Source organism: Gorilla gorilla, chromosome 9, assembly GCF_029281585.2.
Source record: "Gorilla gorilla gorilla isolate KB3781 chromosome 9, NHGRI_mGorGor1-v2.1_pri, whole genome shotgun sequence".
Lineage (NCBI taxonomy): Eukaryota > Metazoa > Chordata > Mammalia > Primates > Hominidae > Gorilla > Gorilla gorilla.
Window position 1 is genome coordinate 97,092,137 of NC_073233.2, and position 15,301 is coordinate 97,107,437.

The 15,301-nt window shown below is 34.7% G+C and overlaps 1 protein-coding gene across 1 annotated transcript in view; it reads left to right on the top strand.

The window, feature by feature from the left end:
- Positions 1-15,301, top strand: part of TYR (tyrosinase) — a 118,509-nt gene that overhangs the window by 44,064 nt on the left and 59,144 nt on the right. Inside the window, exon 3 of the mRNA XM_031006243.3 lies at positions 7,240-7,387. Coding sequence (XP_030862103.3) covers positions 7,240-7,387 — 148 coding nt within the window. The remainder of the gene's footprint in view (positions 1-7,239; positions 7,388-15,301) is intronic.

Consider the following 15,301-nt stretch of genomic DNA (forward strand, 5'->3'; position numbering starts at 1 on the left):
CTACCACATAGGAATAGAAGGTGTAGTAATAGCAGTAATATTTGTTGTAGAGAGGCAATTAAGTAGTAGAGAAGAGAAAACACAAACACCGAGGTTAACAAGTAGAGAAGCCCACTTAAAATAATAAACACTTTAATAACACAAAAAACTTTCTTGAATTTATGGAAATGACTTATAATTCATTGTGATTTGTCATCGTCTTTGTGCAAACAATGAAAAGAATGAGAGCAGCTGTTTTCAAACCTTATTGTGCATTAGAATCACCTGTAGAACTCGTTAACACACACGATGGGTCCCCACCTGACTTTCTGTTCAGTGATTCACTGTTAGGGTTAGAGGATTTGTGTTTGTAACAAGTTTACAGGTGATGCTGCTAACTCTGGGACCACATTTTTGAAAAACACAAAATATGTGGACTGTTTGTGCCCTGGGCTCTGCTGTAATAATTACATCGTATGAAACACTCATGCACCACTTCATTTGCTTCATTACTCTATTCCTCATAATCAAAGAAATCTCCTGAGTCAAATTAAAAGTATTTTCTAATAAACATAAATGCTAATTAATTACATTTATGGCTGTAGAGCTAGCACTTTGAGCAAACTGGAATGGGACTCAGGCACTTGGAGTTTGAAAACCACTCTGGGTCGTTCTGACATGTGACCAGGGTTGCACTGCACTGAATTAAGCTGGATTGATCTCCATTCTCTAAACCTGAGCTCATGCTTCAAAAACTTTACCTGTGAATATATGATTTCCTTGATGTGAAATTTTCACCTTCTATATTCTGACAGTCCAAAAATCCTTCTGCCTTTAAAATCTTACACTATAAACTTATGCCTTGACATATTTTCTTCCTGGTAACTGTTGCTTCGTTTGGGAGTTGGTTGAAAGTTAATGCTTTTCGTGTATCTAGGGACTTGCTTAGATCCAAAAATGTTTTTTGATCTGCAATTCTGTATTTCTTCTGTAAGTAGTTTAAATTACAAGCCTTTTCAAAGTATTCAGCCATCAAATACAGCCTCCTAAAACCATTGTGCATAACCTTTTGAAGCTGTGTACTTAATTCCTCAATCAAGTTGCACATTAGGAGAGTAAATTGGAGGAATATAAGTCAGTGGGTCTTAAGTCACTTTTTAAAAAATCTTCAGATGCACTAATGTACATTTTCTATCTTCTTTTTATTTCCTCTTCTCCAATTCCATCTCTGAAACACTATGAAATGTTAAAATAGGTTAAAAATGCACTTAAATGAAATTCAATAAATTAAATGTGCTCTATTCTTCTGAAGATTTAACTACACACCTTTTCATATTTCAGACTCTTAGCAGGTATGATTAAAGTGCAACATCTGTAACTCATCTTCCTAAAAGGAAAGATACGGAATTATATGAGATGATATATGTGCCAATGCCTAGCCAGTGACTGTTACATAGTAGTTGCTCAATTTCTTAAATCATAATTTTCAAAGGAACATGCAACAGTTACCAGGAAGAAAATATGTCAAGGCATAGGTTTATAGTGTAAGATTTTAAAGGCAGAAGGATTTTTGGACTGTCAGAATATAGAAGGTGAAAATTTCACATCAAGGAAATCATATATTCACAGGTAAAGTTTTTGAAGCATGAGCTCAGGTTTAGAGAATGGAGATCAATCCAGCTTAATTCAGTGCAGTGCAACCCTGCACATGTTAGAACGACCCAGAGTGGTTTTCAAACTCCAAGTGCCTGAGTCCCATTCTAAACCAGTTATATCTGAATCTCTAGGTATGAGAGATAAGCATCAATATTAAAAAGAAACAAACATAAACTTTTCAGAGTATTATTAGGGAAGAAAACAGCAAAAAGAGATCAACTAGTTGCAATTTTCTATTGTTGAGTGCCGGGCACGGTGGCTCACGCCTGTAATCCCAGCACTTTGGGAGGCCAGGGCAGGTGGATCACCTGAGGTCAGTAGTTTGAGATTAGTGTGGCCAACATGGGGAATCCCCATCTCTACGAAAAATACAAAAATTAGCCAGGCATGCTGGCTTGTGCCTGTAATCCCAGCTACTCTGGAGTCTGAGGCAGGAGAATCACTTGAACCCAGGAGGTGGAGGTTGCAGAAAGCTGAGATCGCACCACTGCACTCCAGCCTGGGCAACAGAGTGAGACTCCATCTTAAAAAAAAAAAAAATTCTATTGTTGCCATTGACCTGAAACTGGGTTTATTAATTTCCTATAGGAATGTAGCTTGCAAATATTAAGGCATAGCTTAACTTGGGGGAACTCTTACTGCCTTTCACAAAGAACATTGAGCTATTTTGGCATCTGTGACTAACATGTCTCTACTGGCTCAGTAAAATTTCTTTCCATGAGGAATTCCTGGACAAGGTTGGGATAATAACACATTCTGCACCTTGCTGTAATTTGGTAGCTAAAAATGACAAGTCCACAAATTCATTGCAGGGGTATAGTGCAAAGAAATTTCCAAGGGTAAGTCAGTACACACACTACCCAACTGTATATGCAAAAAGGAGCACAGGAATTGGAATCAATTATTCAGTTCATTGATTCCCCAACTACTAGCTTTAATGTATGTGTTATTTAACTTCTATAAGCTGCAGTTTTCACATTTGTAAAATTGAGGTAATGATAATATTCATATCACAAGTAGCCCTGAGATTCAAATGAGATTATTTACATGAAAGATATTTGAAAAGCTGGATATATATGGGCACTATTTTGGGGTACTTAGAATTTCCTCTTTGACTTATTCTTCCATAACAGAGTCAAATCTCAGCCAGAGAAGCTACTGATGTTGGAGTAATTATTTCTATTTTTTTTCAAGTTGACTTCACCAACCAAGAAAATAAACTCTATGAAAAGATAAAATAGAAAATAGTCTGTTCACATTTTTATATTATTTGTCATTCATAACATTTTCTCTGTTTTGTCACTTGACAGGTGCCAGAGTAGAGCTCTCTAAAATTCCCTCGCAGGTTTTTTGGAAATTGTCTCTCTTATTCCCAATCTCTGTAGGATATATAAGTGAAAGATTGAGAGTATTTTATATTTGTTTATCTTTTAAATATGAAGGTGTTCAAGTCTCTGATTTTGATTATCGGAAATCAAAACAAACAATTTGATCTCTAATTCTGAGGTGTCTCTAGTCTATTTGAAGAGACAATATATACATTATTTAAAATTGTTACTATAATAAAACTGTTTACAACTGTTTATATTAATCTGGTATGTATTACAAAGAATCTTGGTTCAACTTGGGCCTTTACATTATTTCTAAGCACATATCACAATGTATTCTGACAAACTCCTTGTGCTTTTTCTTTAGCTGTTTTTTTTTTTCTTAGTAATATTAGAGGCTTTTCTAGATGCAACATCTGTCAGGTCAGTATAGTAGTGAGTAATGAAATACCAGCCTGGCTGAAAACGCTCTTAAAATGTCAGTCCATTCTACTTCCTAAGACACCTAAGAACACCTGATATAGGACGAGAGCAGGCAGCAGGCAGGTTTCTACAGAACAATGAAGTTTAGGAAGGAGGGAGATGCGTGATGCTAGGTTGGTACCTAATGGTTGCAGCAAAAGAGATACTTTTGCATTGAGAGTGCACCATATTCTTGGTTAGCAGCAACCATTTATCACATGCAACATGATTATAGAAATACTAGTTACTACTCAGGAAGTATTCACTTTGCACCAGATCTGTACTAGGTGATTTTATACCTGCTATCAAAATTAATCCTTGCCACCAACTGATAAGTGGACATTATTTGCTTCCTCTCTTATCATTGAAGCCCAAAAAATATAAATAACTTGACAAGAATTATACTTCCAGTATGTAACACAGAATTTAAGCCAAGTTCTACTCAGTTCAAAAATCTTTTTTACAGCAGTATCTTCAAAGTGGCATAGATACACTACTGCAGGTTCACTAAGACTTTCTAAGGGGTACATGGTGCAGAGAGTTTTAAGAAAATTTATTTTTAGCTCATCCTTCCAAGCATACTTCTTTTCTAAATGAATCTGATTGAGAAGACTCCTGAAGATTCTTCTTCACCAACTCTCCTTTCAAAATCTCCCTTCTCCGATGTTTCAGAAGAGCCTATCTTCCACATATCCTGAATTCATTCTCAATACAGTCTGCTCCCAGAATGGGAAAAACTTCCAGAGTGTTTAACAAGTGGGGAATCCAAAACATTGGTGCTAGTGTTGCCAACATGTATAACTTTAATTACTAGGCAACAAACTTCTTACAAGTTGGGTAGTTTATAAATAAATTCATCATTTGTGAAATTGCTTTTATCAAATAATTCTTGCTTGAGTTGTCAGTTGATGGATCAAATTGTAAAAACTATTTTTTTTTTTTTGCCGGATTGTATCATTATTAGCATATTTAGCTCAAATGAGTTCAAAAAGGTAAGTAAAATTTAAATAAAAATGTCTTTACCCTTATCTAGTTATTTATGGGAACAAAGCTTCTTGGCAGTTATTTATTTTTTTAAAATTTAGAATAAAATGGATATACCTATTTTTGTTACAGAGAATTTTGGTAGGCTACTTATTCTTTTCCCTTTTTAAAATTTATAAATAAAAATTGTATATATTTATGGTGCATCACATGATGCTTTGATGTATGTATACATTGGGAAATGGCTAAATCAAGCTACTTAAAATATCTGTTACCTCACATACTTACTTGAGTAGTAAGAACATTTAAAATCTACTCTCTTAGCAATTTTCAAGTATACCATACATTATTATTAACTATAATCACCATGTTGTATCATAGATCTCCTGAACTTATTCCTCCTAACAAAAAATTTGTATCCTTAGACATAGATCTCCTGAACTTATTCCTCCTATCTAACAAAAAATTTGTATCCTTAGACTAACATCTCCTTAATCCTCACTAATATTTTTCAAATATTTTAAGCATAACATACATAACATTTAGATATAATTGTGTAGAAAAATAGTATACAAATACAAGTTCAAGTATAAAAAGGTAACTCCAGAAAGTTACAGACTATCAAAGAAGAGTTTAAGTTGTTTTTGATATGGATGATGGAATCAAATAATTATGGTGGATACATTTTTTGAAAGTAATATTATATGTTCATTTTTAAATTGACACTATTTGCAATATCCTTTTATTATATCCTCTGAAACTATTTATGATTATGATTAAAACAATTTGATAGTACAGTAGGAAAATTATAGTTAACAACAATTTATTCTATTGTATATTTTTAAATAGCTAGAATAGAAGATTTGTAAGATTCCCAACACAAAGAAAAGATAAATGATTGAGGTGATTGATATTCCAATTACTCTGATTTGATCATTACACCTTGTACATTATAGGCATCAAAATATCACATGTACCCCAAAGATATGTACAATTGTTACATATCAATGAAAAATATAAAACTTTAAAAATTCTTTTAAATTAAAAAAATCAGTTTGGGACCTACTTTAAAAAGTGTGAGAGTATACACTTTAAAAAGTGTGAGAGTTTTAAATTTTTCATTTGGTGCTACTCAAAGATAAAATCTTGAAAACAACTTCTATGAAGAACATTGTCCTCAGTTACATGATTTATTGCTACATAGCAAAGGAAGTAAACCATTGTATTTAGGAGCATAAGTTCTACACTAAAACAGGCATCTGCTCTAACCTTAATGTCCAATTTGTTATTTTACCTTAGACAAGTTCTTTGTCCCCTCTAAGCCCCTTTTTTCCATTTCTATAATAATGTAGGTACTTAATTGGTCAGATCCTTCTAAATGTCACATAAAATTATGTCAAGATCTAGAAAAATTTCTACACAGATTAACTGTCATGTATGTATATTCACAGAAGTTGTCATAGACAAAACTGTGTAAAGGAGAGGGATGTGCATGTTCTTAGGCTAATCTTCCAGAGGGATCAGGGATTGGTATGGTCTCCCAGAATGAATAAAATAAGTTCAAAAGGAGGTAAAAGGGGGAAAAAACATCACTACCTGAAGGGGCAGAAATACTATCAGTCACAATAGTGGGAGAGCACAAGGCATGTGACGCAAAAATTAAGAACTGCACCTTTAATAAGGAAGATATTGCCAATAAAATAGTTCTACTTGTATGAAATAAAGCTAGAACTTCCCTGCCTAAATTCTATTTTTTTCACTGTTTCTGTTATAACTCTGGTTTACATTATGATCTTATTCACAATTTCTGCTTGCTTGATATTTCTTAATTCTGAAATTTAATAATATGCCCTTCGTCGTGTTCCCCCAACTTCGTTCCTGCTTACAATTCAATTTTGTTATTCAAACTTCTTTTTCTGGTCCTAACTCTCAGTTTTGCCTGAGTGGGCACTAAAAAGTTATCTTCCTCTTCCTCTTCTTAATGGGCACATGAGAGAGAACACAAAATTCCAAGAGCTCATATCTTAGCGTCTAATTGATACGGATTAAAATCCCAACTCTACCTGGGTAGCTTGGTAAACTCAGAACTTCTCCGAACCTCAGTTTTCTTTGAATAGGGATAATAATTTCTAACCAACAGAGTTACTGTAAAGATTGAAGAACATATGTCACAATAAACATTTAGCATACTCAACATTTAGAAAATAATTGCTCTTATTAAAATTTTTCCCATTATTACTGTTGCTGATGCAATAAATGGAAATATTTATTGGAGTTCTGATTATTTTTGAAATGAATGTTTTGTAAAATCGACACATTACAAACTGATATGAAAGATGTTCCTGTGAAAGAGGAATTGAAATGTGAAGAGTCACAAATTTTACGCTTTCTCTGGAACCAGAAACCAAACTTAAAGTGTTCTCCAGAACTGGAAAGCAAAGGGACACATAACAGGCTGAAAAGATCTGCTATGAGTGTTGTTACAGACTGAAGTGAAAGTGACTGCTGGTTATTATAAAATGTTCCTACGACTTGTCCATATTGAAACAGAAATTATAGGCAGAATGAACAGGAGGGAACACAAATTGGCTCAGCCTCTTTTACCTGGTTAAGCTGTCCATTGTACCCAAATTTAGGCCATTTAATTCCACAAATATTTATTGAATACACACTGGGTATCCAGAATGTAAAGAGTCTCAATACGGAATGAATTTTATTTTTGATTTTATATTTTGAAACAGTCTTCAAGTTATAGTTATAAATCAAATGGGATAATCACTTATGTTTTCAGTCATTAAACATATTTTTTTCATTTTTTTTTAATGAACAGGATTTGCTAGTCCACTTACTGGGATAGCAGATGCCTCTCAAAGCAGCATGCACAATGCCTTGCACATCTATATGAATGGAACAATGTCCCAGGTACAGGGATCTGCCAACGATCCCATCTTCCTTCTTCACCATGCATTTGTTGACAGGTTGGTTAATATTTCTTTATAAATTATGTGCTCATTGGATTTAAATAGAGGGTGCCTATCAAATGTGATTTAAGTTATTAAATAAAAGCTAAGAAGTTATGGTAGTCTATTGTCTGTGATCAGGTTGTCCCCAAAACAGACCTTAGGCTAAGAATTTGCATGCAAATGTATAATAAAGAAAGTGTTTATAAAGATAAATTAATAAGAAGGTGGATTAGACAGGATACAAAAGAAAGAAAAGTAAAATAAGGGTACAATGTCAGTTGAAATCCAAGACTCCACTAGATCCTGGTAGAAGGTAAAGTATACCCTAGTTTGTCCTACCTTAAGAAAAAAAACAGATGAGTCTTTGTACTTCCATGCTAAATAGCCATTGGCTACAGGTTGCCCTGAGGTAGGGGATGTAAAACTCCCAGGAGCTTGAGTCCAGATAGGCTTTGTGGCCCCAGTACCCAAGGGCAGCCTTCTAAAGGCTTCAGGAGAAAGTTGTTAAGAGCAAAGAATGAAAAAGCAGGAGGATGGACACACAGAACTGCTACAGGAATTTAAGGCCATGTGGGCCTGGCACTAACCTACTACATCTGTCATCAATATATCTTTCCTTCTGGAAATTGTATTGTTATTTCTTCTCTTTTTGAACCTAACACACTTTCATATAAGAAAGTACAAACTGATCTCTTCCACTGGCCTGAACGGTATATGATTAATTCTCCAGACAGAGTGCACTATGGCCCAACTGTCCTATTTAATGTGATTTAATTCTCTTGGAGCTTTTATTTCCCTTATTAGCCTTCTTCCATTACATGTGTAATGTCTTAGACATATTAGGTTTTAGACTTAATTGTAGGTGATGATAGCAGAAAAGAAAGTATTCAGAGGAAGGTCAGCTGTCTACTCTTGAAATTTTCAAGAAGAAAGGAGAAAATAAAGCATCAAATCATGACTGACAAATGCTGTGGAGTGTTCTTTGTCCCCTCTACAGTAATTTTCTCACCACAGTTAATGAATAAAGGGCACAGATTTATACCTGCCATTAAGATAATACTATCATCCTCTTGGGTAAAAATAAGAGGAGTTATTTTTCGTGTTTTAAAGATAAGGAAACTGAAACTGAGAATTAAAGATTTTACTTAATTTACCAAAATCTTCTCTTCATTCATGTCCACAGGAACATGGACATAAAATCACATAAGAAAGTGACCATTATCCAGGAAAATCATTAGGCAGATTTTTATTGGCTTCATGGCAACTCTCATATAATGAGAATTAAGTAACAGTCTGTGTTAAGTTTTATTCAGAAATCAGTGTATAAGAACATGTATGAACACCAAAGTGTTGGTGTCAATACCAACATCACAACCACCTATACCCATACATAAGAGAGAAAAGCATAGTGCTGGAATAAAATGTTATCAGAAAAGATAAATTGAACGCTTTTTAAAGAATCATTTTTATATCACTTTTTGGTGTAAATTTTTGCCATTTTTAATATCTAGAACTACCCAGTGAACTCTAAAGATTTAAGTATGACCACTCTTGCCACCTCCATTCAATATAGTATTAAAAGGTCTACCCAATTAGCAATTAGGCAAAAAAAAAAAAAGAAAAACTATCAAAATATGAAAGGAAGAGGATATTGTTTCTGTTTACTGATGATCTGACCTTACACACAGAAAAGCTTGAGAATTCACTGGAAAACTGTTAAAACTGATAAATTAAGTAAACTTGCAAGATACAAATGCAACGTACAAAAAATTAGTAGTGTTTCTGTACACTAAGAATGAACTATCTGAAAAAGAAACTAAGAAAACAACCCCATGTACGACAGCATCAAAAAATAAAATACTTAGGAGTAAGTTTATCCAAGAAAATGAAAGACGTGTACACTGAAACTATACAATATTGATAAAAGTAACTGTAGACCACAAAAATAAATAAAAAGATATCCTGTATTCATAGATTAGAAAAATTAATGTCGTTAAAATTACTACACTACCCAAAGAAATCTACATATTCAATGTAATCCTATCAAAATACCAAGACATTCTTCACAAAAATAGAAAAACAGTCTTCAAATTCATATGGAACTACAAAAGAGCCTGAATAGCCAAAACAATTTTGAGCAAAAGGAACAAAGCATCACACTTCCTGATTTCAAAATATACTACAAAACTATAGTAATTATAATGGCATGGTAATGGCATAAAAGCAGATTTAGTGTTCATTGAAGCAGAATTGAGAGCCCATAAGTCAATCCAATAATTTACATTCAATTAACTTTTGACAAAGATGCCAAAAACAATGGGGAAAGGACAGTGTCTGCAATTAGTCGTTTGGGGACAATTGGATATCCACATTCAGCAGAATGAAATTGGACCCATATCTAACACCATATCCAAAACCAATTCAAAATGAATTGAAGACTTAAATATAGGGATTAGAAATTGTGAAACTGCTAGAAGAAAGCATATGGTAAAAGTTCCAAGACTTTGGTCTGGGCAATGATTTTTTCGGAGAGGAGCCCCAAAGCAAAGGCAACAAACACAAAAATAGACAAATAGGATTACTTCAAATTAAAAATCTCCAAGCGACCAAGAAAACAATTAACATGATAGACAGACAACCTACACAATAGGAGAATTTATTTGCAAACCATACCTCTGATAAGGGGTTAATATTCAAACTATATTAAAAAGTCTATTCAATAGTTAGAAAATAGAAAAACTAATTTTAAAAATTGGGCAAAGGATGTAAATAGACATTTCTCAAAAGAAGATATGCAAATGTCCAACAGGTACATGAAAAGATGCTCAACATCACTAATCATCAGGACACACAAATCAAAATCACAATGAGATAATATTAATGTTACTTCACACCTTTTAGAACAGCTATTAATAAAAAGACAAGGACAAGAAGTATTAGAGACTATGTTAAAAAGAAAAAAAAAAGAGGGACTTTGGGAGCCCAAGGCAGGCAGATCATGAGGTCAGGAGTTTGACACCAGCCTGGCCAACATGAGGATACCCCTTCTCTACTAAACATAGAAAAATTAGCCATGCGTGGTGGCAGATGCATGTAATCCCAGCTACTCGGGAGGCTGAGGCATGAGAATTGCTTGAACCTGGGAGGGAGAGTTTGCAGTGAGCCAAGATCATGCCATTGCATTTCAGCCTGAGTGACAGGGTGAGACTCTGTCCCCAAAAAAAAAAAAAAAAAAAAAAAATGGAAGGAATTGTTGTGCACTGTTCATGGGAATGTAAATTAATATAGTCATTTGGGAAAACATAGCAGTTTCTTAAAAAATTAAAAATAAAACTATCATATGATTCAGCAGTTCCACTCCTGGGCAAATATCCAAAGGGAAATATATCTGAACTTCCAAGTTCATTGCAACATTATTCATATAAGGCAAGATACAAAACCAACCCAAATATTGATAACGATGGATAGATTAAGAAAATGTGGTATATATACACGATGGAACACTATTCTGCCATAAAAAAGGAAAACCCTCTCATTTGCAACAACACGGATGAACCTGGAGTTTAGTATGTGAAATAAAATGAGTCAAGCACACAAAGACAGAAACTGCGTGGTGTCACTTATTTGTGGAGTCAAAAGAAAATTTAAACTCCTAGAATTAGAGAGTAGAGGATGGTTACTGGGGGCTGGAGCTGGTGTGGGTTGGAGGGAAGTTGGACAAATGGTACAAAATTTCAGTTAAGTATAAGAAGTAGGCTGGGCGCAGTTGATCATTGCCTGTACTCATAGCACTTTGGGAGGCTGGGATGGGTGGATTGCCTGAGCTCAGGAGTTCGAGGCCATGCTAGGCAATACAATAAAACCCCATTTCTACTAAAAATACAAAAATTTCGCCAGGCATGGTGGTGTGCGCTTGTGATCACAGCTGCTCAGGAGGCTGAGGTAACAGAATCGCTTGAACCTGGGAGACCAAGGTTGCAGTGAGCTGAGATTGTGCCCCTGCACTCCAGCCTGGGCAACACAGTGAGATTCCATCTCAAAAAAAAAAAAAAAAAAAGTAAATTAAGAGATCTGTTGTACAGCGTGATGACTAAAGTTAATGACAATATATTGCATTCTTGAAAATTGCTAAGAAAGTAGATTTTAACTGTTCTTAGCACATGAAAAGTAAAAAGTAAGTACGTGAAGTAATGCAATGTTAATTAGTTTGAATTAGTCATTCACAATGTATGTATACAGGCACACATCAAAATACTGTGGGCTTAGTTCCAGGCCACTACAATAAAGTGAATATCTCAGTAAAGAGAGACACAAAATTTTGGGTTTCCCAGTGCATCTAAAAGTTATGTTTATGGAATCAACCCAGGTGCTCGTCAATGGTGTATTGGACAAAGAAAATGTGGTACATTTACACCATGGAATACTATAAGAAAGAACAAAATGATGTCCTTCGCAGCATCATGGATGTAGCTGTAGGCCATAATCTGAAGTAAATTAACACAGGAACAGAAAACCAAGCACTGCATGTTTTCTCTTATAAGTGAGCGGTAAACATTGGCTACATATGAACATAAAGATGGGAGCCATAGATATTGGGAACTACTAGAGTGAAGAGAGAAGGAGGGGCATAACAGGTGAAAAACTACCTAATGTATAATGTATACTATGCTCATAACCTCGTTGATGGGTTCAATCATACCCAAACCTCAGCCTCATGCAATATACCTTTGTAGCTAACCTACACATGCCCCCCGATTCTAAAATAAAAGTTGAAAAAAAATAATAAAAATTAAAATTATGTTTATACTTTACTGTAGACTATTAAGGGTATAATCTCATTATGCCTAAAAAGCAATTTATATACCTTAATTTAAAAATACTTTACTGCTAGAAAATGCTAACAATCATCTGAGCCTTCATCAAGTCAAAGTTTTCCTGGGGGAGGGTCTTGCCTTGATTTTGATGGCTGCTGAATGATGAGGGTGATGGCTGCTGAAAGCTGGGGTGGCTGCAGCAATTTTTTAAAATAAGACAAAAATGAAATTTGTTGCATCAATTGATACTTCCTTTCACAAAAGATTTCTCTGTAGCATACTATGCTGTTTGATAGCATTTTACCTATAGTAAAACTTCTTACAAAATTGGACTCAATCTTCTGAAAGCCTGCTGCTGCTTTATCAACTAAGTTTATCTAATATACTAAATACTTTGTTACAATATCAAAACATTCACAGGATCTTCACCAGGAGTAGATTCCATCTCAGGAAACTACTTTCTTTTTTTAACCATAAAAATCAAATCCTCACGTGTTCAAGTTTTATCATGAGATTGCCACAATTCACTCATACCTTTAGGCTGCACTTGTAATTCTAGTTCCCTTGCTATTTCCATGATATCTGCAGTTATCTCCACCACTGATACCCTGATCCCCTCGAAGTCATCTATTAGAATTGGAATCAACTTCTTCCATACTCCTGTTAACGTTAATATTTTGTTCTCCTTCCATGAATCAGAAATGTTCTTAATGGCATCTAGAATGGTGACTCCTTTCCAAAAGGTTTTCAATTTATTATGCCCAGATCCATCAGAGGAATGACTATCTATGGAATATATAGCCTTACAAAATGCACTTCTTAAATAAGATTTGAAAGTCCAGATTACTCTCTGATCCATGGGCTGCAACATAGATATGTGTTAGCAGGCATGAAAACAGCATTCATCTCCTAGTATATCTCCCTCAGAGCTTTTGGGTGACCAGGTACATTATAAATGAGCAGTAATATTTTGAATGGAATTGTTTTTCCAGGGAGTAGGTCTCAACAATGGGCTTAAAGTGTTCAGTAAACCATGCTGTAAACGGATGTGCTATCATGCAGGCTTTGTTGTTTCATTTAAACAACAAAGGCAGAGTAGATTTAGAGTATTTCATAATGGTCCTGGGAGTTTCAAACTATTAAATGAGCACTGGCTTCTACTTAAAGTTACCAGCTGCATTAGCCCCTAGCAAGAGTATCAGACTATCCTTTGAAGCTTAATCCTTTATTATCCTTTGAGCATTAATTTCTCCTTAGTAGCTGTGAAAGTTCTAGATGGCATCTTCTTCTAATAGAAGGCTGTTTTGTCTACACTGAAAATCTGTTGTTTAGTATAGCCACCTTCATCTAATATCTAAATCTTCTGGATAACTTGCTGCAGCTTTCCATTGCACTTGTTGCTTCACCTTGCAGTTTTATGTTATGAAGACTGCTCTTTCCTTAAATCTTGTAAACCAAGCTTTGCCACCTCAAACATTGTTTCTGCAGCTTCCTCACCTCTTTGACCCTCCATAGGATTAAGAGAGTCAGGGCCTTGCTCTCAATTAGGCTTTAGTTTAAGGAAATGCTGTTGCTGGTTTGATTTTCTATCCAGACCACTAAAATTTTCTTCATATCAGCAGTGAGACTGTTTTTCTTTCTTATTGTGTGTGTTTACTGGAGTACCACTTTGCATTTCCTTCAAGAACTTTTCTTTTGCAATTGCAACTTGACTAACTTTTGCACAAGAGGCCTAGCTTTCAGCCTATGTGAGCTTTCAACATGCCTTCCTCACTAAGCTCAATCATCCTTAGTTTTTTATTTAAAGTGAGAGACATGCAACTCTTTCTTTCATTTGAACACTTAGAGGCCATTTTAGGGTTATTAATTGGCCCAATCTCAATATTTTTGTGTCTTGGGGAATAGGGAGGCCCAAGGAGAGGGAGAGATTCAGAGGAGTGGCTGGTCAGTGGGGCAGTTAGAACACATGCATTTATTAATTAAAGTCCCCTTTTTAACATTGTCACTGCTTGTGGTGTCCCAAAACAATTACCATGGTCATATCAAAGATTTCTGGTCACAGATCAGCATAACACATACAATAATAATTTAAAACTTTGTAACATCGCAAGAATTACCAAAATGTGACAGACATAAAGTGAACACATGTTGGAAAAATGGGAGTGATACACTTGCTAAACACAGGGTTGTCAGAAACCTTCAATTTGTAAAAAAAAAAAAAAAAAAAATGCAGTATCTGTGAAGCACAATAAAGCAAACCACAATAAAATGATAACATTTATATTTCCAAACATAAATGGCTTATAAGCAGATGAAAAAATGCTCAGTATCACTAATAACCTGTGAAATATTAACTGAAACCACAATGGGATATCACCTCTGACTTGTTCAAATACCTCTTATCAAAAAGATAAAAGACAAATGTTGGAGAGGGTGTGGAGAACATGGAACACATGCACATTTTTGGGTGGGAATGTAAATTAGTCCATGGAAAACAGCATGGAGCTTCCTCAATAAACTAAAGATAGAATCATCATATGATCCATTCATTCCACTTCTGACTATATATCAAAAGGAAGTGAAATCAGTATGTCAAAGAGTTATTTGTACTTCCATGTTTGTTGTAACATAATTCACAATAGGCAAGATATACAATCAAACTAAGTGTCCATAATTGGGCAAATGGGTAAAGAAAATACAGTATATGTACACAATGAAATACTATTTACTATTTAAAAAGAAATTCTGTCATCTATCATAATATAGATGAACCTGGAGGACATTACATTAAGTGAAATAAGCCATGCACAGAAAGACAAGTAACCACATAATCTGTTTAGATGCAGAATCTAAAAACTTTGAACTCGTAGGAGTAGGAAATAGAATCATAGTATCACAAGGTGATGTGCAGGAGTGGAAGGGGATGAATAGGGTCAATGAAAATGTTAATTGAAGGGTACAAAGTTTTAGTTAGACATGAGAAGTAAGTTCTACTGGTCTTCTGCACAGCATGATGATTACAGTAAATAATGATATATTGTATCTTTTAAGATTGCTGAGAGTAGATTTTAAATGTTCTTACCACAATAAAATGATAAATATGTGAGGTGATTGC